Source organism: Anopheles maculipalpis, chromosome 3RL (assembly GCF_943734695.1).
Source record: "Anopheles maculipalpis chromosome 3RL, idAnoMacuDA_375_x, whole genome shotgun sequence".
In the NCBI taxonomy this organism is placed as follows: Eukaryota; Metazoa; Arthropoda; class Insecta; order Diptera; family Culicidae; genus Anopheles; species Anopheles maculipalpis.
In genome coordinates, this window is record NC_064872.1 from 82,553,746 (window position 1) to 82,581,323 (window position 27,578).

At 42.8% G+C, this 27,578-nt stretch overlaps 4 protein-coding genes across 4 annotated transcripts in view; 3 read left to right on the top strand and 1 right to left on the bottom strand.

The window, feature by feature from the left end:
* The window catches only part of LOC126562334 (serine protease inhibitor 2-like), a 388,794-nt gene that overhangs the window by 324,378 nt on the left and 36,838 nt on the right, over positions 1-27,578 (bottom strand). The gene's annotated exons all lie outside the window — the stretch shown is intronic.
* On the top strand, positions 4,042-6,675 carry LOC126561056 (uncharacterized). The gene is made up of 3 exons (XM_050217005.1): positions 4,042-4,052; positions 4,822-5,143; positions 5,227-6,675. Exons 1-3 carry the CDS (start codon positions 4,042-4,044, stop codon positions 6,673-6,675), a joined length of 1,782 nt encoding a protein of 593 aa, XP_050072962.1.
* LOC126561057 (uncharacterized) lies at positions 9,899-13,447 on the top strand. The gene is made up of 2 exons (XM_050217006.1): positions 9,899-10,088; positions 12,123-13,447. Exons 1-2 carry the CDS (start codon positions 9,899-9,901, stop codon positions 13,445-13,447), a joined length of 1,515 nt encoding a protein of 504 aa, XP_050072963.1.
* LOC126562713 (uncharacterized) lies at positions 20,742-21,736 on the top strand. Its single transcript, XM_050219280.1, has 2 exons — positions 20,742-21,113; positions 21,200-21,736. The coding sequence occupies exons 1-2, from the start codon at positions 20,742-20,744 to the stop codon at positions 21,734-21,736; spliced, it is 909 nt and encodes a 302-aa protein (XP_050075237.1).

Genomic DNA, 27,578 nt, shown 5'->3' on the forward strand with positions numbered 1-27,578 from the left:
AACGGTTGCGTTTCTAATGTGTGCCACTGCCGTTGATGCTGCTCGCCTAGGTTTGAAATCGAAATACGAAAAATCGAGAGCTATGGAAACTATTGCCACACGTTCTAAAGTATCACCCTGCTAGCTACCGTTTGCGGTACCGAGGAGAGGAGGTAATTGTGTGTGGTTGTACTTTACGTTTCTAAAAGCATCTGGCCAAGCATGGGCAACATCAACCGGGTGAACAATAACATGGCCTTTTTGGCATAGCTTTTTGGAGCAATGAGAACGAAACAAACAAACAAACAACTAAAAACCACCCCCCCAATACCACCAAATGAAAATGGAAACAGATGCACGTACACGGCACACTGTGCAGCTGAAGTATGTGGACCATTTATGAGAAATTGTTGAATGCTGCAAGTGTTGCAGCCATCGGCAAATCTGTCGATTCATATTGATTCTCGCTGCTTTGGATGGAAAACAATTCCATTCAGAAGAGTTCAAAATTGAGAACGCCGTTCAAATCAAACTACCTTCAAAACCAAATCTCGGAATTGACTTTCCAGGTGTTTTTTTTTTTTTGTTTCTGATTGGACACCATAACCGGGTGAAAATGTTGTTTGCATTCAACATCCACTTCACCGGCATCGAGTCTATTCAAACAGGAGTGCAGAATGAGGTTGAGCAGAACGATGAAAACTGTGTTGTTTAGACAAAACAGATAAAACGGTGTAGACGAGAGACTTGTGAAACAGTCGAACAACTAGAATGGCTCAGTTCCGTGGTTGAATTTTGGTTTGAATCAGAATTGCTTCCGGTTTGAATTGCATCGGCTATCTGTTGCTTTTCCGCTCCGCTTTGATAACAATTGTTTATTGGTTTCATCACTACGGCTCAGCTGGAAGTTTATCGTAAAAATCAAAACTTCATAACGCTTTTGTAGAATCGATGATACTCTATTTTGATGATAGCAGGAGCAAATTAGAATTATTCCTATTTTAGGAACACTCGTAGTTCTAAAAATTCTAAAAGTTCTTGCTGCTCGGTGAAATAAATCGGAGAAGATAGAGCATATTTGAAATAATAGATTGGTTCGACCACTTATTCCAAACTTATTCCAAAAAGCTGGAGAGAATATTCCTTAGGATTCTCACTTAAACGTTAAAACTGAACACATAATTAATTCCCATCCAATGAAATATATTCTTCAGTGATGACACCTTCTTTCGCTGTTGCGAACGCGTCAATACCGCATAGGACTACATAATATTACAAACAGTAACCACAAATAATCGAACCAAATGCCACAGACAGGCGAAACTCGGTACCTTCGGTGGTTTCGTACGTCCGCCCCGTTTGTCAAATGCTCGATCGCATTAGGTTGCATTCAAGCGTTTTCGACGACAGCAAAACGGTGTCTTAAACAGCCAAAGCAGGATGGGTTGAAGGTGCACCAGATTAGCCCTCAAACAGGCAACGCTACCTTAAGGCGAGACTAATGCCTCGTATAAGGTATTTTGCATGCCTCACATGCCGGCAACACGCGGCAGGCGTCGAGTTAAGCGCTTTAAAGGCTCAACGATCTGGTCGATGTGTCGAGGGAGGATGGTAATTGAAAGAAAAAAAAAAAAGAAACTAGCATCTGACACGTTAAAGCCAGTTAGTGCAGCTATGCTGAATGTGGACACCGTTGTACCATGGTGTGGTATGCCATCCGACGGGTTGGCGGATTTTTTTTTTTTTTTGTTGCGCTCCGTCTCTTTCACTTTTTTCTGGTACTCGACAACTTTTGCCACCATCTAGCAGAGGGAGTTGGTAGCAAGACAAATATATTACTATAAAGCTGTCCATAGTGGGAGTTGACAATATTCGGAGTAGTGGACAGATCTTTTGATTATGTGAAAGGTGAAGTTAAAAGTACTCCAGTTTAGTGAGATAACAGCATTCTCCATTGATTTAGGGAAGGACTTAGAGGGATTCTGCTTTCAAACGAATGTAGATGTTATGCGATTTGTGTTTCAATGAATTTGCAGGATATTATGATATGATACAGAATTCAAGTCTCGTCCGTTACTCACTAAGACTCTTGGAAATTCAAAAACTTGGAAGTAACGGAAAGTAAGTCAACTGAAAATGTGTACAGTTGACATCTTCGGATCTCTTGCCTTTACTCGTGCATTTTTTGAAAGTTTATTACATTCAGTTTCAATGTGTAAAGCGCACGTGTCGTTTCAATCTTTGCCATCCATTCTTTAACCTCCGCTCCAGATACACCCACAACAGCTCAGCTCCAAACCCCACCGTACCCAGTAACCAACCGACAATGATCAACACCCAAACGCATGCGAGATCATCGAACTGGAAAACTACCTCACCGAACCTATTGCGCACCGGTTCCATTTCCTGCACCAACTTACGATTCATAAACTCTAACCGATGCATCCATATGCCGGTTTGGAAGTAACGCTCCAAAAACTCAGCAAACGTTTCATAAAACGGTGAGTGCGTCGATAGCTGCATTGTCATCAACCGCTGTACCACCATGTCCTTCAGCACGTACTGCTGGAAACCGTACTGATTGATTCCCATCGCTACGGACATATACGCCCAATAGCAGAGCGTCACCGTACAGAATTCGGTGAACATAAGCTCGCCTCGCTCGCGGTAGATCGCTTCCGCCCGCCTACGATTGATCAGCTTGCCCGGGAATGCTTCCGCAATCAGTGGTGCACGTACGCCTGGAACGGCAATCCGAAACTCGGACTCAATCAACTCCTGCACAGTTTCCGGCCGGTCGAAATACTTTGAGATCGACATCAGCGAAACGATCTTGGCATTGTAGGCCTCGGAAAGGAAGAAGATCAGCACGGTAATGGCAAACGATAGTGCGCGCGTTGGAAACGGTTGTTGATGCGGTGTACTAGCGGAGAAGAACATCTCTTCCAGCAGGTTGCGTGGAAACAGGCTTGGCAAAAGACGTCCCATAAACCGGCAGACCAGAATCAACGTTCCCAGCACTACCCAAATACCGAGCGAGAAGGGTTTCAGCAGATGGCGCAAGAAGTCTCGCTCGGTACGAAAGGGGCACAGTACACAGTAGCCACCGTGTTCCTTGAGCGTCACGTCGTGCATGTAGTGCGGTCTAAAGTCGGTGTAGGCAAAGGTCAGATCGAACTCGGATCGACCGTCGAGCGGAGTCCGTACGTTGTTCACCATACGAACAGTGCCATTGAGCTTGCGCACGATCAGTGCTATAAGGTACTCCATCACTAGACCACCGGTACCGTTCCCCGTAAGCTCAAATAGGTACGGGAATTCGTACGTTCCGAAGCAAAGAAACTCGTACCCATGAAGGTTTGCCAACTTGTGCGGATAGTATCGTGCGGTGCGGGCGACATTGTGATCGTGTAGATTGAACAGGTGTAATTCTTTGGTGAATGGATTTTCGGTGTACAGCAGGCCCACTTCCAATTCTCCAGTCTTTCCAGGATAGTTCACCGGTAGGGCTATATAGTTAAGCACTCCGAGCTGGAGGAAGAAACTTGTCAGTTGGGTGCGGTTACAGACAATGTCTACAATGACGATGAACTTCGCCGATTTCATGTAACACTCGTGTGTCGTCAAACGATAAAAACCAAGTGCGGCTGGGAACTGGAACCATAGAAATTTTGTAGACTATTTTAATTTGCGTTTTGGCATACATTTTGTTGGTTTTACCTCCTCTCCATATCCGCTAGCATCCATAAGCACCAGCGATGCGTCCTTTTTCCCGTACATAAGGAACGATCGCTGCTGACGGGTGATTGTTACGGGATATTTTGACGCCAAACCCTGCACCAGCTGACGTATCGTACCGTCCAGAGTGTTTTGGACTCCATAGTTTCGAAACTGCACAAAACAAACCTCCAAACCCTCCGCACGGTTCGCGTGTTCTTGCTGGGCGATATCGGTGACAACTTGAAGGATAGTAGCACATTTAAACGATTCTAGCAGTATCAGCAAGAAGTTAAGGGTGAGTACGATCATGCTCTGATTCGTACGTTCTTTGTAAGAGAAGATATGGTCGAACAGTAAACAAAGTGGTGGGTGTGGAAGTTGAATTCATAAAGGTTACGATTTTAACCAGTGAAAACACTGTTTGAATTATTTATGATCCAACTCGAAATTATCATGTCTAATTTTATCATTGCAATCCAATCCATAGGATAGTGGTAAGTTACGACCAATTCTGAGGCAAAAATCATGTTTACAAAAGCTACAAGTACGAAAAAGTAGATTTAGTTTAACTGTTAACTGTTAGTGCTGGCTGAAATCGCTCAATCAACGATTTTTTTATGATCTGCACAGCTAAACTCTCTCGCTTTTGGTGACAGAGGAAGGATCAGAACGATTATCAATAACACACAGAAAATATTTTGTCATGGAGGCGCCTGGTGCCTTGTGTACCCCTCGTAACATACATGGAAAAATCTCTCTTGTCAGAGGGATTTTATTAAAAAGCTAGAATTTTTAAGCTACGAAAAATCTTTACAAAAGTTTCTTTCGCTTCAATTCGTTACCTGAATGATCATTGTTTAAATTATTGCGAATTTAAGATTTTTTAAACATTTTTAACATTATACCCACCGTATGAATTCATATTCTCAATAATACTTCATTAAAATGTGTCACTTCCTCTGTCGTCCAAAAAGCAACCGAATCTGAAGGCCATCACGTTCAATTTCCCTAAAAGCGCTATAAAATATTCACAATCGCTCTATCCTTTGCTTTTTGATTTCTATTAGGCATGAAACATGGCCCACGGACCCATTTTTTTGTCTTTCTTCCGTCTGCCAATAGTTACAAAATGTGCTCCATCAGCAAACAAACGCTCTGTACAGTGCTTTTCCTGCTGTATACCGTCCCGAACGTTACACAGTGCACACTGCACGAAATGGTAGATGCAATAGCCGCGTTGGACAATGCAAGTGATACGAGTGGTACCAACGTTTGCATATTTTCCACTGCTAATTCATCGCTCGCCCTGTTTTCCCCGCTGCTGATTCCAACGCTGATTTCAAAATATCCGACGACGTTTTTAACCATGAAGAATTACGTTGATGTTGAGTCAACTAATCTCGCAAGTTTGGTGCTGCTGGATTTAACGGCCTACCACTACGAGGTACGAATGGGTATGAGTCTGATAGCGTTAAAGCTCTAGTAACGTGTTTCGATCCTCCCCTTTTTAATCACTCCTGCAAACAGTTTCCATTCAAGTTTATACAGCAGCGTCTTAATCATCATTCGTGCTATAAAAAGTCGGCCAAATTTATTGTCCTAATGGGTGGAGCGAGCTTTCAGCGGAAAGAAACTGCGATCAAGTATTTGGAAAAGTATTTTATCATGGACTATATACTCGTACCGCTTAGTAATGCGTCCAGCCCAGTAACGGTGTACACGAAGCATCAATTCACTGGCGAAGAGTACTACTTTCGCTCGTCGGATCGTCCCGTGGAGCGATTTTTCCCCAGCAAACTGCGGAACCTTAACGGCTACACGTTCACGATGAACGGCCCCACCATCTATCCCTACATGTTGTTCCTAGAGCCCGCCGGTCAAGCAACTGGCTTGGTACCGAACCTTGTGAAGCATGTCATCCGGGACCTCTGCAATGGTTCCACGTACTTCACGGACGACCCTAAGTATCGCCGCGTCGTGCACGGACTATTCAACGTGCCGATCGAACGTTTTCACTATCAGCAAACGATCTACTTTCGGGAGGAAACGGGCATCTACATCGTTTGCCCTATACATACGGTACGCGATTTTCTGCGCCATCTGTTAAAACCATTCTCGATTGGCATCTGGATTGTTCTGACCGGACTGTTCGTGTTCTGCCGTGTGCTACAGATTCTCTTTCCAACCATCTACCAGTACGATCTGATCTCGCTCACATTCTTCGGTGGTGGTGGGGTGGAATATCTGCAACCGTTTGCATTCCGCATCATAACGCTAACGCTTGCCGTGCTGATGTTTTTCCTGTCAGAGGCGTACAACACCAAAATCATCTCGCTCATGTCGCTGTCAAAGTTTTACGTACAACCGCAAACGCTTGACGAACTGCATAATACGGACTATCGCATCCTTTCGACGCGGTCCGGCAGCAAGCATCTTGGTGCCATTTCGGACAACTATCTGTCCTACCCGGCGACGTTGCGCGAGGAACAGCGACTGGGCGATGAGGTGCACGCGCACTACTGCTCGGCGATGCATTTGGGAAACGCATGGATAGCTGTGTCAAAGCGGATACACCACATCTTAGGTCCGAGGTACATCGTGGAGGAACCACTGTTTCGCGACAAAAATCTTATCCAGCTCGAACAGCATACACCGTTTTTCCGCCTGTTTGAGGACGCGTTTGGTATGCTAAACGATAACGGGTTTTGGTCCTACCGGTTACGGTGGGCACAGGATATCACGCAGGCAAACACGCCGGAAATGATATTCACACAGTTTCAGGAGGTTGTTTTCTACTTTGATGATTTGTACTGCGTGTGGATACTAATCATTGTCGGTTGGTTGATCAGTGCCGTGTGCTTTCTGAGCGAAATCGGATGGGAAGCGTGGAAGCAGCGGAAAATGAGACCAACGGCAAGGAAATTTAATGTGGCACGAAAGTATCGTTTAGTGTTGGGGTGGTTCAATGTACGATAAAAAGTAATCAAAAATAGTTATACATTTTAAAACCCTTCTAACTTGATCTTGAATCAAGCCTTTAGCCTTTCATGTGCTGGTGCTTGCTTATTCTTCGTTAGTTGATATAGACGATGGTAAATGATTGATATTTGTATGGAAGTCCAGGCAGAATTGAAATTTCATCTCAGTTCCATCGTATGCTTTGTTCGACCAGCGATCATGGTAATAATTACACAATTAGAATTAAATCGAAATCTGTATAACCAAGAGACAACTGATTTTTATCTTTGTAATATCATGCCACGTCAAAAAATTTCTGAATCGTTGTAACAGCAAGGAAAGCATTAAGCATTAACAGAAATAAAATATTCATCTTATCTACAAATGGTCCACAAAGCAAATAAAACTTTGAGCTCGATTGCAGTCTCATTCCGGGATTTGCACTAAAAACTTGCTACTCACACACGCTTGAATACAATAATGTTTGCACTTCATGCACAGTTTGTGATGTTTGGGCTGATCGTGCCAACATTTGGCTATGCTATTGACTCTTTCGTTCGAAGGGAGTGTAACTTGTCGCCAGCTGTTGAAAAACTCGTACACCTACAACGCCATCGGTTTCTTCCTAATGCTGCTGCAGAAATTTGTATCGTTACCACGAACGTTTCTACATTGACTGAAAGCCATCCGAGCATAATGGCCATGCTAATATCTCAACATCCTGTGAAGATTGCTACCGAAAAACCTGTTAAATATACGATAAAACCGAAGTACGCCAATGTAGTGCTGCTGGATGCTACGGGATGGGACAAGGTGTTAATTGGTTGATTGAAGGATAGGAATTATAATCCCTAAGGAAGTTGTTCTTTTCATTTCAGTTTCCAGTGCTACTATTAACGAAACAATTCAACGATAATCCATGCCACTTCATCGATGCTCGCTTTATCGTTCTTGTCACGCAGACATGTTTCCTTACAGATCGTTCAGGAATAGTGAAATTTTTCGACGATCAAGGTATAGTAAACTATGCCATCATACCTGTGCCCTCGAGCGCGTTGGACCCAGTAGATAACATCACTCTCTACACCGAAAACCGATTCTCTAAGGAAGAGATCCAAGTGCCACTAAGCGATCTCGACAACTTGCATCGATTGTTCCCGAACAAACTAATCGACTTGCACGGGTATCACATCCGTGTCGGGGTAAAGCAGAATGATTTCCCGTACATAATGATATTCCCCCAAGATAATGATAGCATCAGAGAGGATGAGGGACGAAATGTGATTATGGGTGTAGTTAAAATGTTCTTCTTAATTATAGGCAGGCAGATGCTGAATTTAACATATTCTTTCTTTGAACACGTCTCGGGCAAGTACGATGGAGACGTGTATTTCGATCTATCTGTGCAGCGTGAACATTTCCAGCACGAGTTTGCGTTCCGTGAAATGGGTGGTACATGTCTAATGTGTCCAGTCAACACGAACAGACACTTCTTTCCACATCTGCTAAAACCGTTCTCGATCAGTGTTGGGATATTTTTGGGAGGAGTGTTCGTAGTTTGTTTTTTACTAAGACGGCTCTTTCCAACATTATTCCGATACGATCCAATTCTAGCGACGTTTTTCCGTGGTGCTGCTGGCATCAAGCACAACCAAACATTTCTTTCACGCTCAGTTGTTTATACGCTTTTGTTGACAACGTTCTTTTGCTCCCAAACGTACAACAGTCGAATTATTTCGCTGATGTCTCTGAGTAAATTTTACCACCAGCCAGAAACGATTGCCGAATTTTTAAAGACAGATTATAGATATGTGGAGCTTTATTATGACCAAAGCAGACACATTACTGATGAGCTCAAATCCAAACGGCTTGATACGGACGAGTTTAACGCAGTGACAGCAAAGTACGGTCTACAAATGTACTATCACTTCTGCTCACTGCAAATTTGTGGCGATGCAATGCTGTTTGCTTCGATGTTATTGCGCGCCCAGGATCATCCCATATTTATGGTAAAAGAGCAGATAATACCCACACTGCACAGATTACAGTTTGCCGCCAATTCACCCCTGGCTGGGATATTTCAGCATTATTTTGGACTGTACAATGAGCGAGGCTTATGGAGGTACCTGTTAAACTTGCATGATAAAATGATAAAAAGGTCACCCAAACCGACGAATGGACTAGTGGAGGTTGTGTTCTATTTTGACGATCTGATGAGCGTGTGGCTGCTGCTGGTGGTTGGATGGCTGGTCAGCTTAATTTTGTTCGTGTGTGAAGTTTTGTTTGAGTGAATAAACAAAAAAAAAAAGCTCAAGAACAAACGAAGCTTCAACTACGTTCTCAACACACTCATGGATTGACCCACTCAAATCTTTTGAACTATGCTTTAAAGGTCCTAATAATAATTATAATAAAATCCTACAAATACGTATCATAACACTGATTTGTAACTGATACCTACGTGCAATGAGCAATCCGCTAAAATATGCATAACATATTCAATTATTGAAAATCAGTAGCTTCAAACCCTTAATTTGTTGACACGCGGCGCTTGACGTTTCCATACAATGAACTCATTTTTTATAAAATATCAATATTGTTTGGAACTTGCTCCAACTCAACAAAATAAATCGTAGTATCACAAGGCACAGCGATAAATCTCTGCAACGATGAATCCAAAAACGGTGCTACTCGTACGCTGGTTGTGGCACATTTCCTTAGCAAGTGGGACTCTGTTGCCAATATTTCCGGAATGCAATCTAACACCAACCATTCACCAGCTCGTTCACCTGCAACGCCACCGCTTTCGGATTAATGCTTCGTCTGAATTTTGCATTGTTACTACTAACGTCTCAACATTGACGGAAAGCCATCCTAACGTAATGATGTCGCATCCTAGCCATCCTTACGTGATGAAGATTGTTACTGAAAAGCCCGTTAAATATGCGATATATCCACGGTTCGCCAATGTAGTGCTGCTGGATGCCACGGGATGGGATAAGGTGATCATGTTCGACCAAGGATAAGATTTCAACGTCCGTAGCTAATGTGCCTTTCATTTCAGTTTCCAGTGCTACTGTTAACGAAACAATTCAACGATAATCCATGCCACTTCATCGATGCTCGCTTTATCGTTCTTGTCACGCAGACATGTTTCCTTACAGATCGTTCAGGAATAGTGAAATTTTTCGACGATCAAGGTATAGTAAACTATGCGATTGTACCTACGCCCTTAACTCGCATGGACGCAGTGGATAACATCACGCTCTACTCTGAAAACCGATTCTCCAGAGAGCAGATCTACGTGAAGTTGAAAGATGTGAACAACTTGCATCGATTGTTCCCGGACAAGCTCTCTAACCTGCACGGGTACCACATGCGTGTTGGTGTAAAGCAAAATGACTATCCTTACAACATGATATGGGATGAAGGTAAAGTAATCCTTGGAGTAGTAAGAGGAATGCTTGATGTTGTTGGAAAACAAGCTTTAAACTTAACAATCACCTTATTTCATCACACCAACGATGTGTATGATGCTGACGCGTACTATGACGGTAGCTTTAAGCGGAAGCATTTCCAGCACGAGTTTGTTTTTCGTGAAATGGGTGGCATGTGTATATCGTGCCCAGACAGGCTAGATAAACATTTTATTTCGCATCTGCTGAAACCATTCTCTATCGGAGCATGGATTTTCCTGGGAGGAGTGTTTGTAGTTTGTTGTCTGCTACGTTTTCTCTTTCCTACTATGTTCCGACACGATCTGATCCTACAGACGTGCTTTGGAGTAGTTGGCAACGAGTATAATCAAGCTTATCCTGCTCGAGCAATCCTTTTAGCTCTTTCTTGCCTATCGTTTTACTTATCCAGAACGTACTGTGCGAAAATCCTGGCACTTATGTCACTGGGAAAATACTACAATCGACCACAAACGGTCGCTGACTTCCTTCAGTCAGAATATATGCTGGCAGTACACAAGGAAACTCTTGCGCAGTACGCGTTAGGTGACTTCGTTTCGAAAATACTCCCTGAGCCGGAGTTCTTACGCATGAGGAAAGAAATGGCTTTGCGTTATCATTGGACGCACTGTTCTCTACAAGATTGCTCAGATGCTTACTTGCTGGCATCTTCTTGGTTCACAAAAGCACCCGTTAAGTATTTTTTCATCAAAGAAATTGTTGTACCAAATCCGCTCAAGTTACAGTTTGCAAAAAACTCACCAATCTTTACAGTCATGAATCAATACCTCGGTCGGTTTTACGACGTTGGACTGTGGCATTACCAGTTTAAGGGATATATGGCTATACTACAACAGGGACCCGAAACACAGCATGCTATTACGCAGGTTGTTTTCTCATTTACTGATTTGAGGAGCGTATGGATGCTTTTGGTAGGTGGTTGGTTGAGTAGCATTGTTTTGTTTGTTATAGAATTGTTAAGCAAGAAACGATTGTAATTTCGATTATTGTTGAACTATTTATGTACTATTTATTATTTACAAAACAGATTACATAATTTTTGCTTCGCGTAAGCCATAATTAAAAACTATTCTGAATTTTTCAGAAGCACTTTACCTTAAGGATTCATTATCCGACATAGATACATGTTTTCTTGAAAGAAATTGTAACTTTCATAGCTAATCGAGCAATGAATGCAGTAGCATAATGGTCAACCCGACGCAAGGGTTTTTCAACATCGAAATGAATGTAATACATTGATCTTAACGGTTGTAGTGATTACGGCTTACGACACCCAGGAACTTTCGTTGGGCCAAACAGAACATACAATTTTTTGCTTTCATTTTCTGAAAGGTTTTTCAGAACCATTATTAAAAGTCAGATTGATTTTTTAGCTGAGTAATGTATTGCTTGAAACTCCCTCGCTATAAGCAAATGCATTAATTTTTAAGCAGCTGCACGCTTTGAAACCCAGCTCATTTGCAGTACAACAAATCGCTCTCTCACTTGAACACCTATTGCCTTTCAGTTCATAGCGATGATTCTATACTACTTGTTTGCCGTGTACTGGATGTGGACCGTCACCTCTATCAGTGGAAGCTTGGCTCCCGTTTTGAAGGAATGCAACCTAACACCAACCATTGACAAGCTCGTACACCTGCAACGCCACCGATTTCTGGTCAACGCTTCGACAGAATGTTGCTTTGTTACTACTAACATCTCAACATTGACTGAAAGCCATCCTAACGTGATAATCTTGCTGATATCTCAACATCCTGTGAAGATTGCTACCGAAAAACCTGTTAAATATGCGATAAAACCGAAGTACGCCAATGTAGTGCTGCTGGATGCCACGGGATGGGACAAGGTGATCATTGGTTGGTTGAAGGCTAAGAATAATAGAGTCGCTTAGAAAAGTGTTCTTTTCATTTCAGTTTCCAGTGCTACTGTTCACGAAACAATTCAACGATAATCCATGCCACTTCATCGATGCTCGCTTTATCGTTCTAGTCACGCAGACATGTTTCCTTACAGATCGTTCAGGAATAGTGAAATTTCTTGATGATCAAGGTATAGTAAACTATGCCATCATACCTGTACCCTCGAGCGCGTCGGACCGAGTCAATGACATCACTCTCTACACCGAAAACCGATTCTCTAAGGAACAGATCTACGTACCGTTGGGAGATCTAAACAACTTGCATCGACTGTTCCCGAACAAACTAACCGACTTGTACGGCTTTCACATTCGCATAGGTGTTAAAGGAAATGATTACCCTTACATGCATATTTATAAAGATCCGGAAGAGTTTCGTGGCCTTTTAAACATAATGTTCCGCGATATTGGACTACAGATTTTAAACCTGTCCTACTCGATATTTCATCAAACCAATGATCGCTACGATGCTGACGTGTATTATGACATAGCCTTTCAGCGTGAACATTTCCAGCACGAGTTTGCATTCCGTGACATGGGTGGCATGTGTATATCTTGTCCAGAGAATTATCTCAGAAATTTCTTTCCCCATCTGCTGAAACCATTCTCTATCGGAGCATGGCTTTTCCTGGGAGGAGTGTTTGTAGTTTGTTGTCTGCTACGTTTTTTCTTTCCTACCATGTTTCGACACGATCTGATCCTGCAAACGTTCTTTGGTGTGGTTGGCAACGAGTACAACCAGACTTATCCTGCTCGAGCAATCCTTTTAGCTCTTTCTTGCCTATCGTTCTTCTTTGCCAGGGCGTACTGTGCCAAAATCCTGGCACTTGTGTCACTGGGCAAATTCTACAGTCGACCAGAAACGGTTGAAGACTTCATGCAGACACCCTACTATATGCTGGCAGTACACAAAGAAACGCTTGTAAAGTTTAATCTGGATGACTTCCATTCAAAAATTCTTACACCAGAAGTATTTGAGCGGGAAAGGAGAAAGCGTGGTGTAGCGTACCACCTGGCATACTGCTCTCTGCAGCGTTGCGGCGAAGCACTGCTGCTCTCATCGCCGTTGCACCAAATCTTCCGCCATCCATTTTTTACCATCAGGGAAATGGCTGTTCCGAATCCGCACAGGTTACAGTTTGCCAAAAACTCACCGATCGTTACGGTGATGAATCGTTACCTTGGATTATTTTATGAAAGAGGCTTGTGGACATACTATTTTAATGACTATTTGCGCATTTTGGATCAGATACCACAGCCAAAAAATGAATTTAAGCAAACGGTATTTTATTTCTATGATTTGAAAACCTTATGGATGTTTTTGTTAGGTGGCTGGGCGATCAGTGCCGTTCTATTCCTAATGGAGCTGTTGAGCAAGAAACGTCGTATGGTATCATGAAACAATCGCATTTACTTTATTTTGTCCTGTCACATGCTTCTATAATTATGTATTTTACTTGATTTACACCCAAAAACTCCATGTCATGTGTAATTTCAATAAAATAAAATGATAAACTTTCCCACTAAAAGAATGCAATTTATTATGCCACCTTCTGTAGAGCGAACGTACTTCTTCATCACTGCACAGCAGAAAGTGGTTCCCGGGCCGATGTTCCACTTGCAATTCCGTAAAGTTCTGCCACCGCAGCAATTTTATTTTCTTCTTGAATTACTTCATCCACTCTGGGGTCTCGTTCTGGTCGTAAATCGTACCCAACCATCCGCTGCTGCCATTTTTATAAGGCGTTTACTTCCAAAAAAAAGGAACTTCTCCTTGACCATTACATCAAATCCACCGCAAAACGGTACAACGGTCGTCCACGTACTCTGGCCAGTCTACATCAATCAATCAATCAATTGACCAAGAAAAGGGAACCATTTGCGAGAACACAAATGATGCCAGCCTCTTAAATGCTCACTTCTTTGCTGTCTTTGCTCCCCGCACTTTCTGTTCCCGACGATGGCATTCCCTTCGTTTTTCGAACAATTCGTACACAACAATTTGGCGGATGATTAACAGTGCAAAATGACCACAAACGTGCCCAGTGTGACGGCGTGCAATGGTGAGTGGAATGAAAATTAATACACGATTTCACTCGTACGTGGTTATTAATCACGCTCACGCAGTCGGTGTACCAGCGTCTGTCTGGACGGATTCCTAGGGACAGATAAAAACGTACCATCCGAGCGAACGATGAAGCTCGCTTTACCACCTGACACACCGTCCTGCCCAGGCCGGGTTGTCCAACGGACGGGAGACATCTTTCTTATGTGGCAAACATCAAACATCATAAATCACAATTTGTCTCACATTTTCGGGAACGATGCAAAGCGAAGATGGTGTGGGCTCCGGTGGAAACAGCAGTCTGCCAGAGGAAAATTGAAACAAGTACAACCTATGCAAACTGTCTCCATGCATCCAGCAACGAACTTCAAACACACCAACGGGTAAAGGGAGCTGTGTCTCGGGCGAAATTTTCTCATCAATCTTTGGCCAGCGTGGTTACGAGCGTATCGTTAGCGGTGGTGAAACCGATAGGTGAGTGCTGCTGGGCCAAACCAGAGACAGTGAGGGAAATTGTCTTTGAAGCTATTAGACGTTCTATTAGATCATGGTAATTGGATAACTGGGTCAACGTGTTTTGTAGAGCAACAGTCGCAAAAGTAGCCGCCAAACGGCTGTGAAGTGCATATGGGGAAGGCTGTTTAGGATCGAGGGAAGATGCTCTTAAGTGCTCAAAAATGTCCTTAAAACTTGCTCATGCGTGAAGAAAATGATTTGGGCTTTTTGGGACGTGATATTCGGGGACAAAATATGAAAGAAGAAACAACAATTGGACTACCCAAAATCAAAAGATAATTAAATGATAAAAATATTCATTTTCAGGATGACAATAATGGTCACAAATAGCGGATGACAGATTTGAGAAACTTCAAGGTATCGATTTCACACGTCCGGTCCAAATACCTCTTACTTAAGTCTGACTATCCAGTTACTGGTATATAACTCGAGTTAAGAAAGCCAGTAATGGCAAGTCAAAGGAAAGCATTTCTTCTTTTTAAAAACCGCATATAAATGATTCAGTACCACGTGCAATGATTTATGCTGACATTATGCTAAAGAAAGGACAACATTGCTCTTTATTGTTAAGCTGCCCTGCCAAAGCAACCAAACAAAGGACACACATAATCCAGATCCATCGTTTATACCGAAATACTGCTACCTACCCACTGGAAGAAAGTTCATGAATAAATGTAGTCCGTAAAGATGATCCGTACTCGCGCTACATTACAATTAACCATCACCCTTGAACGAGGTTGAACCAGATTCGTACGAACGCACTTCGGCTGCGAAGCCGCTAAAGAATGTTTTCCGAAAAGACACCTAACCTCACAATTTATTCACCTTCCCGAAAGGCTCTGTTTTTGGTGGAACGTAGCTTCCTGCAAACCAAAAGTAAAAACAGGAAAGGTGTCGACAAGAAGGAACAAGATGAAACTCACTCGTTCGGGTGAAGATTAATTCACTTTTAACGAGCATCATTTTTTGTTTGGCTCATTCCATCTCCTTTGTCTACCTCAGGACCCACCCATTCACACCACCGCTGATGGGATATTAATTATTTCGCACACAATACACACGCCACTAAAGGATCACTGTTCGCATGTCAAGGATCGTTGGATGGCCAATCGTCTTTGGCCCCGGGTAAGGAAGGAAATGGTGTGAATAAAGCTCATTGTCGAAACATTCTCTACCTTCCCACCCCCCGCCACAGCAATTCCCTACGGGAGGCTTTACCCGTTTAAAGGTAGAATATTTGGGTTTTTGGACTTTTGTCCTCAGCGACCGTATGGATAATGGGTGTGTGAAGGGTTTTCTTGGTATAATTGTTTGGGAAAACGGTTCAACAACCCATTGCCCATTCACCCGCGAAACTGTTCCAACCTTTACCGTGGACTTTCTGCAAAATCAACCCAAGTTTCTGCTATAACGAAGCAAAACGGCACCATGTCAACGTGTGACATGGAAGCCGGTTCTAACGGGATTCGGAATTAATCCGATCGCACCGGACACGGTTTGCTCAAAACAGGCGGCACAGCAATCTTGGCCGAGGTCGCGAAAGGTCCATCATCAGCAGCCTTCGGGGCAGCACCAGATCGGGATGTTGTGTTTTCGCAAACCCACCCAAAAGGCATACCACAATCCAATTATCGGTTCATGTTTTATAACATGTGAGACATATTTTACTCACGACTTCGGTTCGGTTCGTCGCGTACGCCCGCTACGACCTAGCCCCGTTAGCCGTGGAAACCGTGCGAAAGCGGGAAAATCTTAAACAACAACCGGTACGAGCTAGAAAATAGCGTACCGCGCGCCCTATGCGAGAGGTGTTCATGTAGCTGACGGAACAGGGTGTCCGAATCATTGAATCCGAAACCGCCTTCAATTCTGTGCCCAGCACGATCTGTTTACGGTAACGTAACGAGAAACATGTTCCTAGCAAGCGTCCCGGCCCGCCGCTGTTTTCCGGTAAGCTCACTTATTTAAGGAGTGGATCTCCTTCCATCGATTAACCCTGACCCAAAACCAGAGGGGTAGATTGGGGAGAAGGGTGCTACGATGAAGTTGACACACACCGTGAATAATGATCCTATTTGACTAGGACAAACAACGTGCAAGATAACAGCTGAGTGAGCTGAGAACACTTGGTGGAGGGTAAAAGGACACACCGTCATAGTGGGTTGGGGACATGGGTGAAAGAGAGAGAGAGATATATTTTGGAGTAAAAGATGCAGAAAGTTGGGTTAATGATTTCATCCGTCCGATAGGCCAGACGCCAGATTGGCTCGTTATATTTTTCACAACTGCTTTCGCTTGCATCATTTGGAGAATGCTATTTGAGTGCCGACGCAGCTTAGGGTATCATTCTTCAGTATCAGGTTGATCTAGAAAACATCCCAGGTATCTATTGCCTTTTGTGTCATATTTGTCTTGTACAAACAACTATTGACCAATCAATTGTCAATTGATTTGTAGAACCTATGGTCAAAATTAATTGTAATTTAAGTTGTTGCTAAGAGGTTTACACCAGAAATAGTAAGACAGACTTAAATAAGGACGAGGTCGAACTGATGGAAGACTGGTACTGATCTCTTAATGATGAAGAACAACAATTCTAAAATGATGAGGAAAATCGAAGCCAAATGCCTTGTGGCTTTATAATTGAAATGCTTTTATTCACATGTCCGTTCAAACTGAAATGAATAACTCTAGAACAAATAGACCTTATCAAACAACGCCGGCTTCCCTCATCTAGGACGACATCTTGTGTTCGTCAGGGGCATAGAACTGGCCTCATCAGTGATAGGCTTTTTTTTGAAAACTGGCATGTAGTCAAACACAATGTGAATAACTATTTAACTTCCAAATATTGTGCGTGCTTTGTTCGATTATCTTAAGACATTATGTACATTATCAAAAAAAAATCAACTTGCTCTTAGGCACTTAGAATTAACGTCTTCAAAGCGTTTGTAAAGCTTTGCTGTGCTTACGAAAAATGCTCTGAATTACTATTCAGAGTGTTCAATAAAAATAATAAATGTAGCCATTATTAGCCTCCATCCCTAATCCGCAGCATAAAAACAAAAGCCTGCCATCTGCTAGACATCACACGCAAAATCTCCCTAAGCTTATAAGCCATCATTGTACGATAGCAGTGATTTCGCATAATCCAGCGCTTATTACCATACCACTTTACCGGGCGCAACAAGTGACCTGTAAAACGGTAAGCAATTATTACGAACAACTTTTCCCTGCAAGTAAAGCGGGGTGAAGTTTTTCTTCTATCAAGCTTAGACAAAAGCCAATCACCTAGCCAGACGCAGGAACGGAAGGAAAATGCTCAAGAAATGCCAACCAAGCAAAACTTTGTTGGCAAGCCAGAAAGGGAAAAGTAATTTTCTCTCTAAACAGTTTTAAACGATTTTACACACCTCCCACCAAACGCTCGATACATCCTTACAAGTGGGTAATCTAATGCTTCACGGATGAATGCAGCTAGCCCGACAGTAGTCTGACCCTTAGCGGGACAAGACAAGTTACAGGAACGGCTAGTGCATTTGTACCGCAAAAAAAAAGTCCTGCTACCGCCGTTGGGCAAGAATAACATCCCACCGTCCGGGGCACCCTATCGTTAAGCGATGGCCTTTTCTTATGCTCAAACACCGCTCAATAGACACATTACCTTGACTGTAACTCGTGGTTTCTCATTAACGATAATGCCATCGTGAAGTTGTGATGTGTGATTCTTCCGGCGACATCCAGTGACAGGGAGAGAGACACCCGACTGGGAGAAAGTAATTAAAAGCAACATGACGACGACGACACAGCATGCGATGTTAAGGGAAAATTGTAAAAGGTAAATTAAATCTAGCCACCCTAATTGGGACCAGCATCGGTGCCCAATTACCGACCGGATCGACGGGCACCGTACTGCCACCGGTGGGTGGTCTGTAGATAATTTCATTTATCTTTCGACAGTTTTGCAATCATTTAACATCAAACGATCTTTCATGTGAGGAGTTTAATTTAAACAACGCTTTTAAATGGATCGATTAGCGTGATATGCGAGCATAAGGAATGATCCAAAACTTTATCAGCTTAGAATATTTGAAACAATGAAGAAATGAAGAGGTCTTAAGAGCAATATTACATTTTTTATATTAAAACTACCCAATATACGAAAAAAAAAAATTCAGCCGAATTTTTGCTCATTAAGATGTACATTAATGAGATAATTTAAACATTTATCTTCTTCACCTGATGAAACCTCCACATACCTCCCCAATTCGATGCAGATCGAACAGTGTTTGATTTGTTTTCCTAGCCTTGTACTCGAACAAGCAGAATGAAACGATTTTAGCTAGAGCGTTTCGTTACAGCAGATTACATTTTAGTAAAGCCTCATCATCTTCAAGTCCCCACGCCCCGCGCATTAACAGCTTCATCTTCAAAACGTGTTTAAATTATGATGCTGCTGCCCTCGGGGATGAGTGCGTACGTATGTGTGTCGATTACGCATTTGCTTTGTTGCTGTGTGTTTGTCGAAATAAATAAAAAACAGTGAACGAGAGGTATGAATTTGGGGAAGATTAGGATTTAAAATTAGTTAAGCTCAGTGAGCGTTAATGATGGAGCGCAAATAGAAGATTAATCTAGAGGAGTGCAAAATGTTGGAGGTGCAAGAGAAATGTGATCAGGCGTAAAGATTCCCGTGGGATTTGGGGAGCTTTTGGAAGCATTAAAATAATTTTTAAACCAAAAGCCTGGCTTACTCTATTATGAAACGTAGCACAGTTACAAAAGATGTACTTAAGAGCTCATCGTAAAAGCTTTGCTAGGACCACCCTATCCTGCTAACCCTAACGGCCTGCTAACCTTCTTCTTTTTGGCGTTATGACCTACTTGGTCATCCCGATCATCGATTGGATGTCTAGACTTGTTGATATCACGTAAAAGAATAGTCAGTCCACAACAAGTGGGAACGATCCACATGGGATTTGATTCCTGATCTTGCTATGTGAAAACAAGGCCCGTTGTCGCTACCATTTCAGATCAAATGTTCATACAGCCACCGAATCTAGAACCACGAAGATGAAGATGAATTCGTCAAAGATATTTCACTCACTCGTAATGCAACATGTTGGGATCAGATTTGATTTTGTGAATGACTCCGGCGCTCCAGATGACGTTAAAATATTCCAGAGCCAGATTAGTGCAATGGTATTTTCATATTAAATACAATAGCTTTTCCTGCTTCCGAGTTTCTACATCGTAGACATCTTCATGTCGAAATGTTGCTCTGGAAATTCGCATCAAAACACTTCAAAAGTTTATATATTTTCCCACCGAGGTTTAAAGCACAGTCCAATAAACTTATATCAGTTATCATTTAGTGCAACAACATGGAACGAATTTGCAAAGACATAAAGAATCCGTCCATAAAGGCAAGTTCCGTTGTGGCGTTGTCCTCAAAAATCCGCCAACTCTCTGCAAGCGAGCTGGTGTGGCCTCGTGCGGGTGCCACAAATGCATGCTTTTTGCGCTCTTTGCCGGCTGTCGGTTACGACTTCCTGCATGGCTAGTCAACGCATCCAACAGCGCTAAACTGTCGTCCCACTGTCGTCCCACTAAACATCCCACAACCAACATCAATTGTGAGTGGTTAGGTGTCCTAGCGTCGTCACCGCACCACAAAACCATCGTCATCCGATATGCTCGAGCAGCCCCCGAGCACACCGAACCTGGCACAACACAATGGTGCACCAGCAGAACACGAGCATGATGACAGTTTTCCGGTGTCTTCCCTTCACAGAAACGGAGCCCAAGCAAGCGAGAAGGTCTCCAAAACTGGGGGAACAGATGGCTGCGTCTCGAGTGTTTGGTTTCAGTTGTGCACGAGACATCGGCTAGGGTCGGACCACATTACAGTACAGCCTTTGCCAAACCCGTGGCCAAAGAGTGTGATTCCTTACCTACAAAGAAAAAAGAAGTGACGCGATATCCAAAACCCCGAACTTCAACTGTACTTCCTTTCGCCAAAAAGTTTGCTACACAATTTTTTGCTGTGGGTACGTGTGTGTCTGTGGTGTTTTTTTTTTTTTTTTTGCGTGTGCATTTCTTGACCAGCGTAATGAGATACCGTGCGTGGGGTACATTGTTGGCCAGTATGGCTGGATTGCTGCTCATGCTGGACATGCCCGATCGGATTGCAGCCGACCTGATGGGTGACATCCAACAAGGGTTGAAAACGACCGGCAAACTGTTCGGCATCAACACGATTGCCGATGTGGCCGACCTCGTGGCGAAAGGGTTTGCAACGCGTCGCGGCTCCCAGGACGAAGTGCCCCAGCGTCCAACACAAGCGTCCGAGAGTGTCGGTGTCGCGGACGCACTGCTCACCCAAGCACCATCGATGATGACCATTATGATGAAGCTGCTCGGACTGGATGGTAGTCAGCTGGGCGCAATGCTGGTCAACGGTATCGTGTTCCTGGCGCACATCGTAAGAACTTCAAAACCGAACTAACCTAACCGGAAAAAAGTCATGCAATATTGTAACTCCACCCTTCCCTCCTTACTCGCTTACAGATAGGGACCAATCTAGGAGCGTTTCGGTCACCCACCCTCGACACATCATCGTCCTTTCCCTCCACCTTCCCCTCGGATCCTCCATTGACCGGTGAATCACAATCAGCGGAAGCAAGTGGGAGTCAAAAACCTGGCTCAAACCCACTCGAATGGCTCCTGCGCAATCCCTCGAAACGGTTCCGTGTGCTGTTGGATCAGGTGCAGAACACGGATCTGGCCGAGCGTTTGGATCGCGAAATGGACCAACTGGACCGGTACGCCCCCGAGGATACGGACTGCATCCGGTTGCTGATGTGTAAGGTGAAACCCTTCATCTGGAAGATGCAAAATGTCGTGCGGAACCAGATACTGGCGAAAAGCGATGGCCAGCAGCAGCAACCAACGGGTAACAACGCATCAAACCAGTCTACCAGCGTTCCGAACGGGGAAGAGATACTGAAAGGTATACACGAAAATTTACCTTCGGAGAAAGAGTTCCTACGCCAGAGCAAACTTTGTGAGCAACAGTTTCGTCACTGTCGACGTCTGCCTGAGTAGAGTAGCTGCTTAGGAACGTTGTGTGGAGAGCTGAGGGCTGGTCCAGTGGAGGTGGAGATGATGTTGCAAGTTCACTGGGCAGCAACGTTACCATGTACCTTGTAGAAAATGCTGAATTGTTGGATATGGTTGAGAGACATCTATGTACAATGGAAATAATGATGATGAACGCTCTTTGCGAGGAAAATGGTTATACGTAGCTTCGTAATGCTTAGCTGCCTTTAGGTCTTTTTGTAAAGGGTGATAAACGCTAGACTTGTGCAATCATTGCGTTGTGGAAGATGAATGAAGGTAAGCTTATTTAGTTTTTATGTTGCATGAAGCAGAGCATCACCCTCTCCTTAAGGGACATTTGAGTGATATAAAATGATTTTATTAAATGTTTTCAAGACCTTTCTGTGACGTTACAAAGCGCCCGGAAGATATTAGAGCTTTTGCAAAATTAAATGATCATTTGGATGTCATTTTCACAAATAAAATATTTCATTACTCTGATGCTAGTAATTAATTTACATAAACGTTCTTTGGAATATCACAATATCATAAAATACCTGAAAAGTCCTTTAAGGTTCATCTTATAGAACTATCCATTGGAAATTCGTTCATCACTCTGTGGTAGGATACCCTACAAAAGGTGTACTTTCATACACACAAAGGTGTATGTATCCTCTAGAGGTTTGGAGGATGACGATGAATAACGTTAACTACTGTACTGCAATGTCCTATTTATCAAGAATTCTACAACCAGCAAATATCTTAATTTCTCCAACAAACTTACGTTTAAGCCTATCTAATATTTCAAGAGCATATCTTTGTGTAAATCTGTTATTGATCTTCTTCAGATCTGTGATAGTCGACAGCACAGATTCTGAATCTGCATCCGGTAGGATCGCCGTGATATAAGTCGATACCAGCTGAGGAATTCTCCAAAATACTAAACCCTTCACCTGAAATCACTTTACATTCCTAAGACATTTCACATTTACAATCCAGCTAATGCGAAATCTATATCGATTTCCTCTTATCCTCAGCCCTCTTTACCCTCCGAACTTCAAATCAGGATTAGCAGACACACCATACTCGCATTGGAAACAAACAAAAAAAAAAGCCATTCACTCTGCTGCATGCTAATTACCATTAATCATCGATTGCCGCTAACAACAACGACGGCTGCGATGATGCAGTGAACCGATGCAATCTATCAGCATTACCCAAATTAATGCGTGTCAATTGCATTTCGAATCGATGCCATTCGACAGAGATGCCCATCCGCCCCGCGGGCACGTTTCATTAATATTCTCCATTCGCCCTTACAATTTACTCGCTAATTTGTAATACTTGCCGACCAGCGTCAAGCAAACGTAGTCGTTTCGCCGCTTTCTTTTCGTTGCCGGTTACAGCAAGGCAATCTCACGTCGATTACATGCATATCAAGGATTCAGCCACGCGTTTCGGGCTGAATTAATCATCTTCATACGAGTCGTAGTAACGTCATGCATCATACGTTGAATCTTTAGCGCTTTTTACCTGGACCCGGATGGTACGGGTGCAAGAATCCTGACGCATAACTCTCGGTGTCTTGGTCGGCGATGCTCGACCCGGAATGGAGGTTATGCTGCTCAAGAATGTAGCATGTAGATGTAGTAATGAAAATTCAAACGGGACAATCATTTACGGGCATAAATCATTGGCACATTTTCTTTGGCATGGTTATCCTTGCATGCTTAATGTGCCCCAATAATATGGGCATCTGTTTTTTTTCCGTATTCGGTGTGCTCATTTGTGACTGATGCGGTGAGCCCTTTAACCTGAAGGAGGTATGAAAATGGAGGATTTTTTTGTATGGAAAATGATAAGTTAACAGGCAGTTAGGTTAACTCAATCGAGTTAAAATATACACCAGAGACTTCAATCGACATAAATTTGCAATAAAACATTATTTTTAAATTAATTTAAATGTTAAACTCGAAAGATAAATGTATAAACTTTTATCATACACTTTTCATATCAAAGCTGACTGAAGCAAACGTTCATGCCATCATTTTGTAATAAAAACAAATTTTACAGGCTCTTAAGTTTCCCAGCATCGGCAAATTTCCGTGCAAAAATTTTTCATTTAATTTTCCGATTTCAATCTCAGATTTAAAAAGCATCCTAATTCCATTTCTATCTCTGTGACACACTCAGCAATGCATTTCTGCCAAAGGGATGCTGCTTCTGAACAACTCTTTTCGTCAACTATAACCCCGCAAAAAAGGGACAATGACGATGATGAAAGCGACCTGACATGCAAAAGACTTACCTTGCATTCATTAGTGCCGCTTTTCCTTTGCCCGTCTGTACCGTGACCATGACACATCCCATCCGAACTGCAAGTTCACCATTTCCCAAACCTACCTTGTCTAAATCTCACCGTCCCGAATGATACCACACACATGCACACGCTGCATACGAAACATTCGCCACACCGCTGGCTGGAAGGCAGGCAGCCAGCGAATGCATTAGCTTCACATACTCGACTCGTGTCGCCGCTTGCCAACCAAAAAAAAAAAAAGGGAGATTAAGGTACAGGAGTGGAGTTCGAAGGTTGTGGAAAACAAATTACATGTTTCTGCTGCAGTTTTACAACCCTCAACCAGAGCACAGAAGAAAAAAGCCACACTGCAACACGGGAAGAACAGAAAAATGCCGTCCGGACGGGCGGTAAAACCACGCGGCAATAAAGCGACCCCGAACGGATGCGCACCGACTGGGTGCAGCATCTGAGATGCCTTTGCCTCACTTTCGCATGCATTTCAAATTAATCTCTTCCAAAAGCGGTCCCGTTTTGGAGAGCGGTCCCAGCTTACGGCAAACATTTCATCCCGTTTTAGTGGAAACATTAAAACATATGTTTTCGGGTTCCTTTTTGTTTTGCTTGGTTGTTGTTTGGCCTTATTTTTGCCGCAACGCGTGTTTCTTGTAGAGGGGGTTTCTCCCCAATTTCAACACTCCAGCCTGAGCCAGTTGCATCGCTATAAACAATCAGTCTTGCTGTTGCTATTTCTTCTTTGAAGGGTTTGTTTTATTTTCCAACCCAAAAGTGCATCTCTCATCCGTTTGCTGGTGCTTGTCCGCTATGCTGCTTTCATTCATAATGTTCTTCCAAAGCAGGAGTTTTTTCTTAAAATCTTTTCTTCCTTTTTGTTCCCAAGATCCTGCCCATTATATGTATTGTACCTTTTTTTTTACTTTTCATTCGTTAACGGTACCGACGGACCGAACACCAACGGACAAGCCCCAGACCAGGCACCCTGCCGATGTATGTCAAATCGTTGCGCACTCTCGAGAGACCTTCCCGATTTTTCCCCATTTCTCTTTGTTTTTATTATGCTGCAGCATGATCGAGTGATGCACGTGTATGTGTTTATATGTCCAACAAGCAACAACAAAAAGAAAAAACGAAAACAAACGCGATCGGTCTCACTTTGCGCCATGCTTGTTGCTGTCGGCTCGTCCTGATTTTACTCCCCATTTTTCGTAACTGATTGCAGTGTTGGTTTTTCTTCCTTTTTTTTTCCTCTCTCGCTCTCCCTTTCGCTCAACCCCAATGTCCCTTTTGTACCACACCACCTCAGTGTTTATCCTCGGGTTGATTATTTATGTACATACATTAATTTCTCCACTGTCCCACATTCGGCGCAAGTCATTTTCCAACACGGGCATCCCTTTTTGCGGATGCATCTCGGTTCCTCTTTCACTCTCCCACCGAAGATCGAGAGTATCTTCGAGGCTTCACATTCCGGGTACGATTAAAGGGCGAGCGAAAAGCGTTCGATCAAAGCATGGCACATGCTTAGCTCGCGGGTTAACTGTGTTATCCTTCTTACAAAAAAAAAAACAACCGAGCACGGTAATTATGATGATGGTTGGTGGCCGGGACAATCGATTTTTTTTGCCTTTTTTCCCCGGGTGTCCTTTTCCAGCGATCCCGTTATGATTCTAGGGCGGGAACGTTGCGAAAGTTTTTCACCAAACATTAACTGCGTTTTTTTTTTGTTAGTTATGTGGACCACCAAAATTAAATTGTGCTTTCGCGGGGTGCCACATCCTTTCGTTTATTTGGCGAAGCTTGTTTTTTTATGGCAGTGCAGAAGCTGTTTGATACTTCGCGAGGATCGAGTTTTTTATTCTGTTGTGCTGCACAGCTCAAACGCATATCAACAAGGGTGTTGCAATGAAAAATGTTTACTCATTCCCGGTAATTCAGATCGTCATTTTTCTTTTGCAAGACACCACTTTCCACGGATGATTTCTCCCATTAGTTAACCGAGCGGTGTGTCTGTGTGTGGTGTGAAATGATAATCGTTTAATTATTATTCTCCTCTAGTGTCTTGCTCGTGACAGATCACCTTTTAATAATGTTGACTGTTCTTTTGTTTTCCAACGACCAAACGGAGTGAACAGAAAGCTATAAACAGTTTGAAAAAAAACCTCCTCCTCCTCCATACAATAATTTAAAAAATGCAAAACCCAAATTCCCAAACAAAGAATCGTTCCTTTCTTCTCCGCACTCCTTTTCTTAATGGGCGGCACATGTTTACCATCATAAACAATCCCCTGGCGGGTAAATCCTGCATGGGAAAATACCGTTCCCTTAATGCAAACTACAAAGCAATGTTGCCAATGAATGCCATACCTTAACATAACATTACGCTGACTTTCTGGTTTTGCCGCATACAACCGGGGGCCGGGCTCGTATTACAGCGCTTGGTTGGTCGCTGTTGATCAGCACGGCACAGGCTCGGTACAGCACTCGATTCCAAGCAGCAACCGTTTGCGTCAGTCACCTGCGAAAGATCAAAAAGGGGAAAAAGACCATAGGCCCATGGGTTAGCAGAGTGGGTGCGGAAAGTAAAACGCATAACTACAAAACTCTTAAAAGGAGGTAATTAAAACCGTATGCACGTATGATGAACAGTCAACAAACCGCTGTTTGCCTGTGTTTGATTTTCCTGACGAGAAAATGTTCAGGAGTTTGTAGCTGTTAAAGGAACAGAAAAAAAAAGGTAACAGCTAGTACTTGGTGATGCAATGCTGGATCTGTTGGTGTGGCAAGCCGATGGATCAGTATGCTCAGTGCATCAAGAGTTGCAGCCTATTTTTTCGCCTTCTATTCACCACTAGGCATGTGTGAAACAATGTAAACAAAGTTTATGTTGTTCGTGAAGTAGAGGCTGATTGTGAATTGAGCACATGAAATGTTTCATTTGCGGAATGGAAATGTTTAAATCAACGCTCGGTGCAGTCAATGTAGAGATGAGAAATTCCTGCATCATTTTCTGTAATCATTTTAATCGTGCTTTTTTATCAATTATCAAAGTCAAAGTTTTTATCAATTATCAAAGTATCAAAGTACCATTTACAAGAGCTTAATAAAAGTATTTTTTTAACATTTTAAACTAATTCTATACATTTTATTATGTGTGAGTAGGAGTCTATTATTCGTAGAGAATTTTAATTCGATAATTAATTGGATTACTGATCTTATTGCTTAAACGTAGTTGGAAAGTTAATCCTCAATACGGGGGAATGGTTTTGGATGGGGTTTGAAGCCCAGTCCTGCCATGTGAAGGCCGAGCGTCGAACGTTTCTACCACCAGACTGCTCCATAAAGAGGAACCAAATGAAATACATATAAAGCTTCAAAAAAACATTAGCAGCTAAATTAAAAAAAAGCATATGAAATGATAACAAAACTGCATTAACATTTGACAGAAAATAAGTTTGCCTTTGAAATTGAAGGGATAATAAGTAAATCAACATTATTTCGTAGCCCTACATGAGAAAATAAAGTTACTGT

Coding starts and splice junctions, on each gene's coding strand:
- LOC126562713 (XM_050219280.1), top strand. CDS start 20,742: ATGAGATACCGTGCGTGGGGTACATTGTTGGCCAGTATGGCTGGATTG. Junction 21,114..21,199: donor TCGTGTTCCTGGCGCACATC/GTAAGAACTTCA, acceptor ACTCGCTTACAG/ATAGGGACCAATCTAGGAGC.
- LOC126561057 (XM_050217006.1), top strand. CDS start 9,899: ATGGACGCAGTGGATAACATCACGCTCTACTCTGAAAACCGATTCTCC. Junction 10,089..12,122: donor CAACATGATATGGGATGAAG/GTAAAGTAATCC, acceptor TTATCGTTCTAG/TCACGCAGACATGTTTCCTT.
- LOC126561056 (XM_050217005.1), top strand. Junction 5,144..5,226: donor TAACGGCCTACCACTACGAG/GTACGAATGGGT, acceptor TCCTGCAAACAG/TTTCCATTCAAGTTTATACA.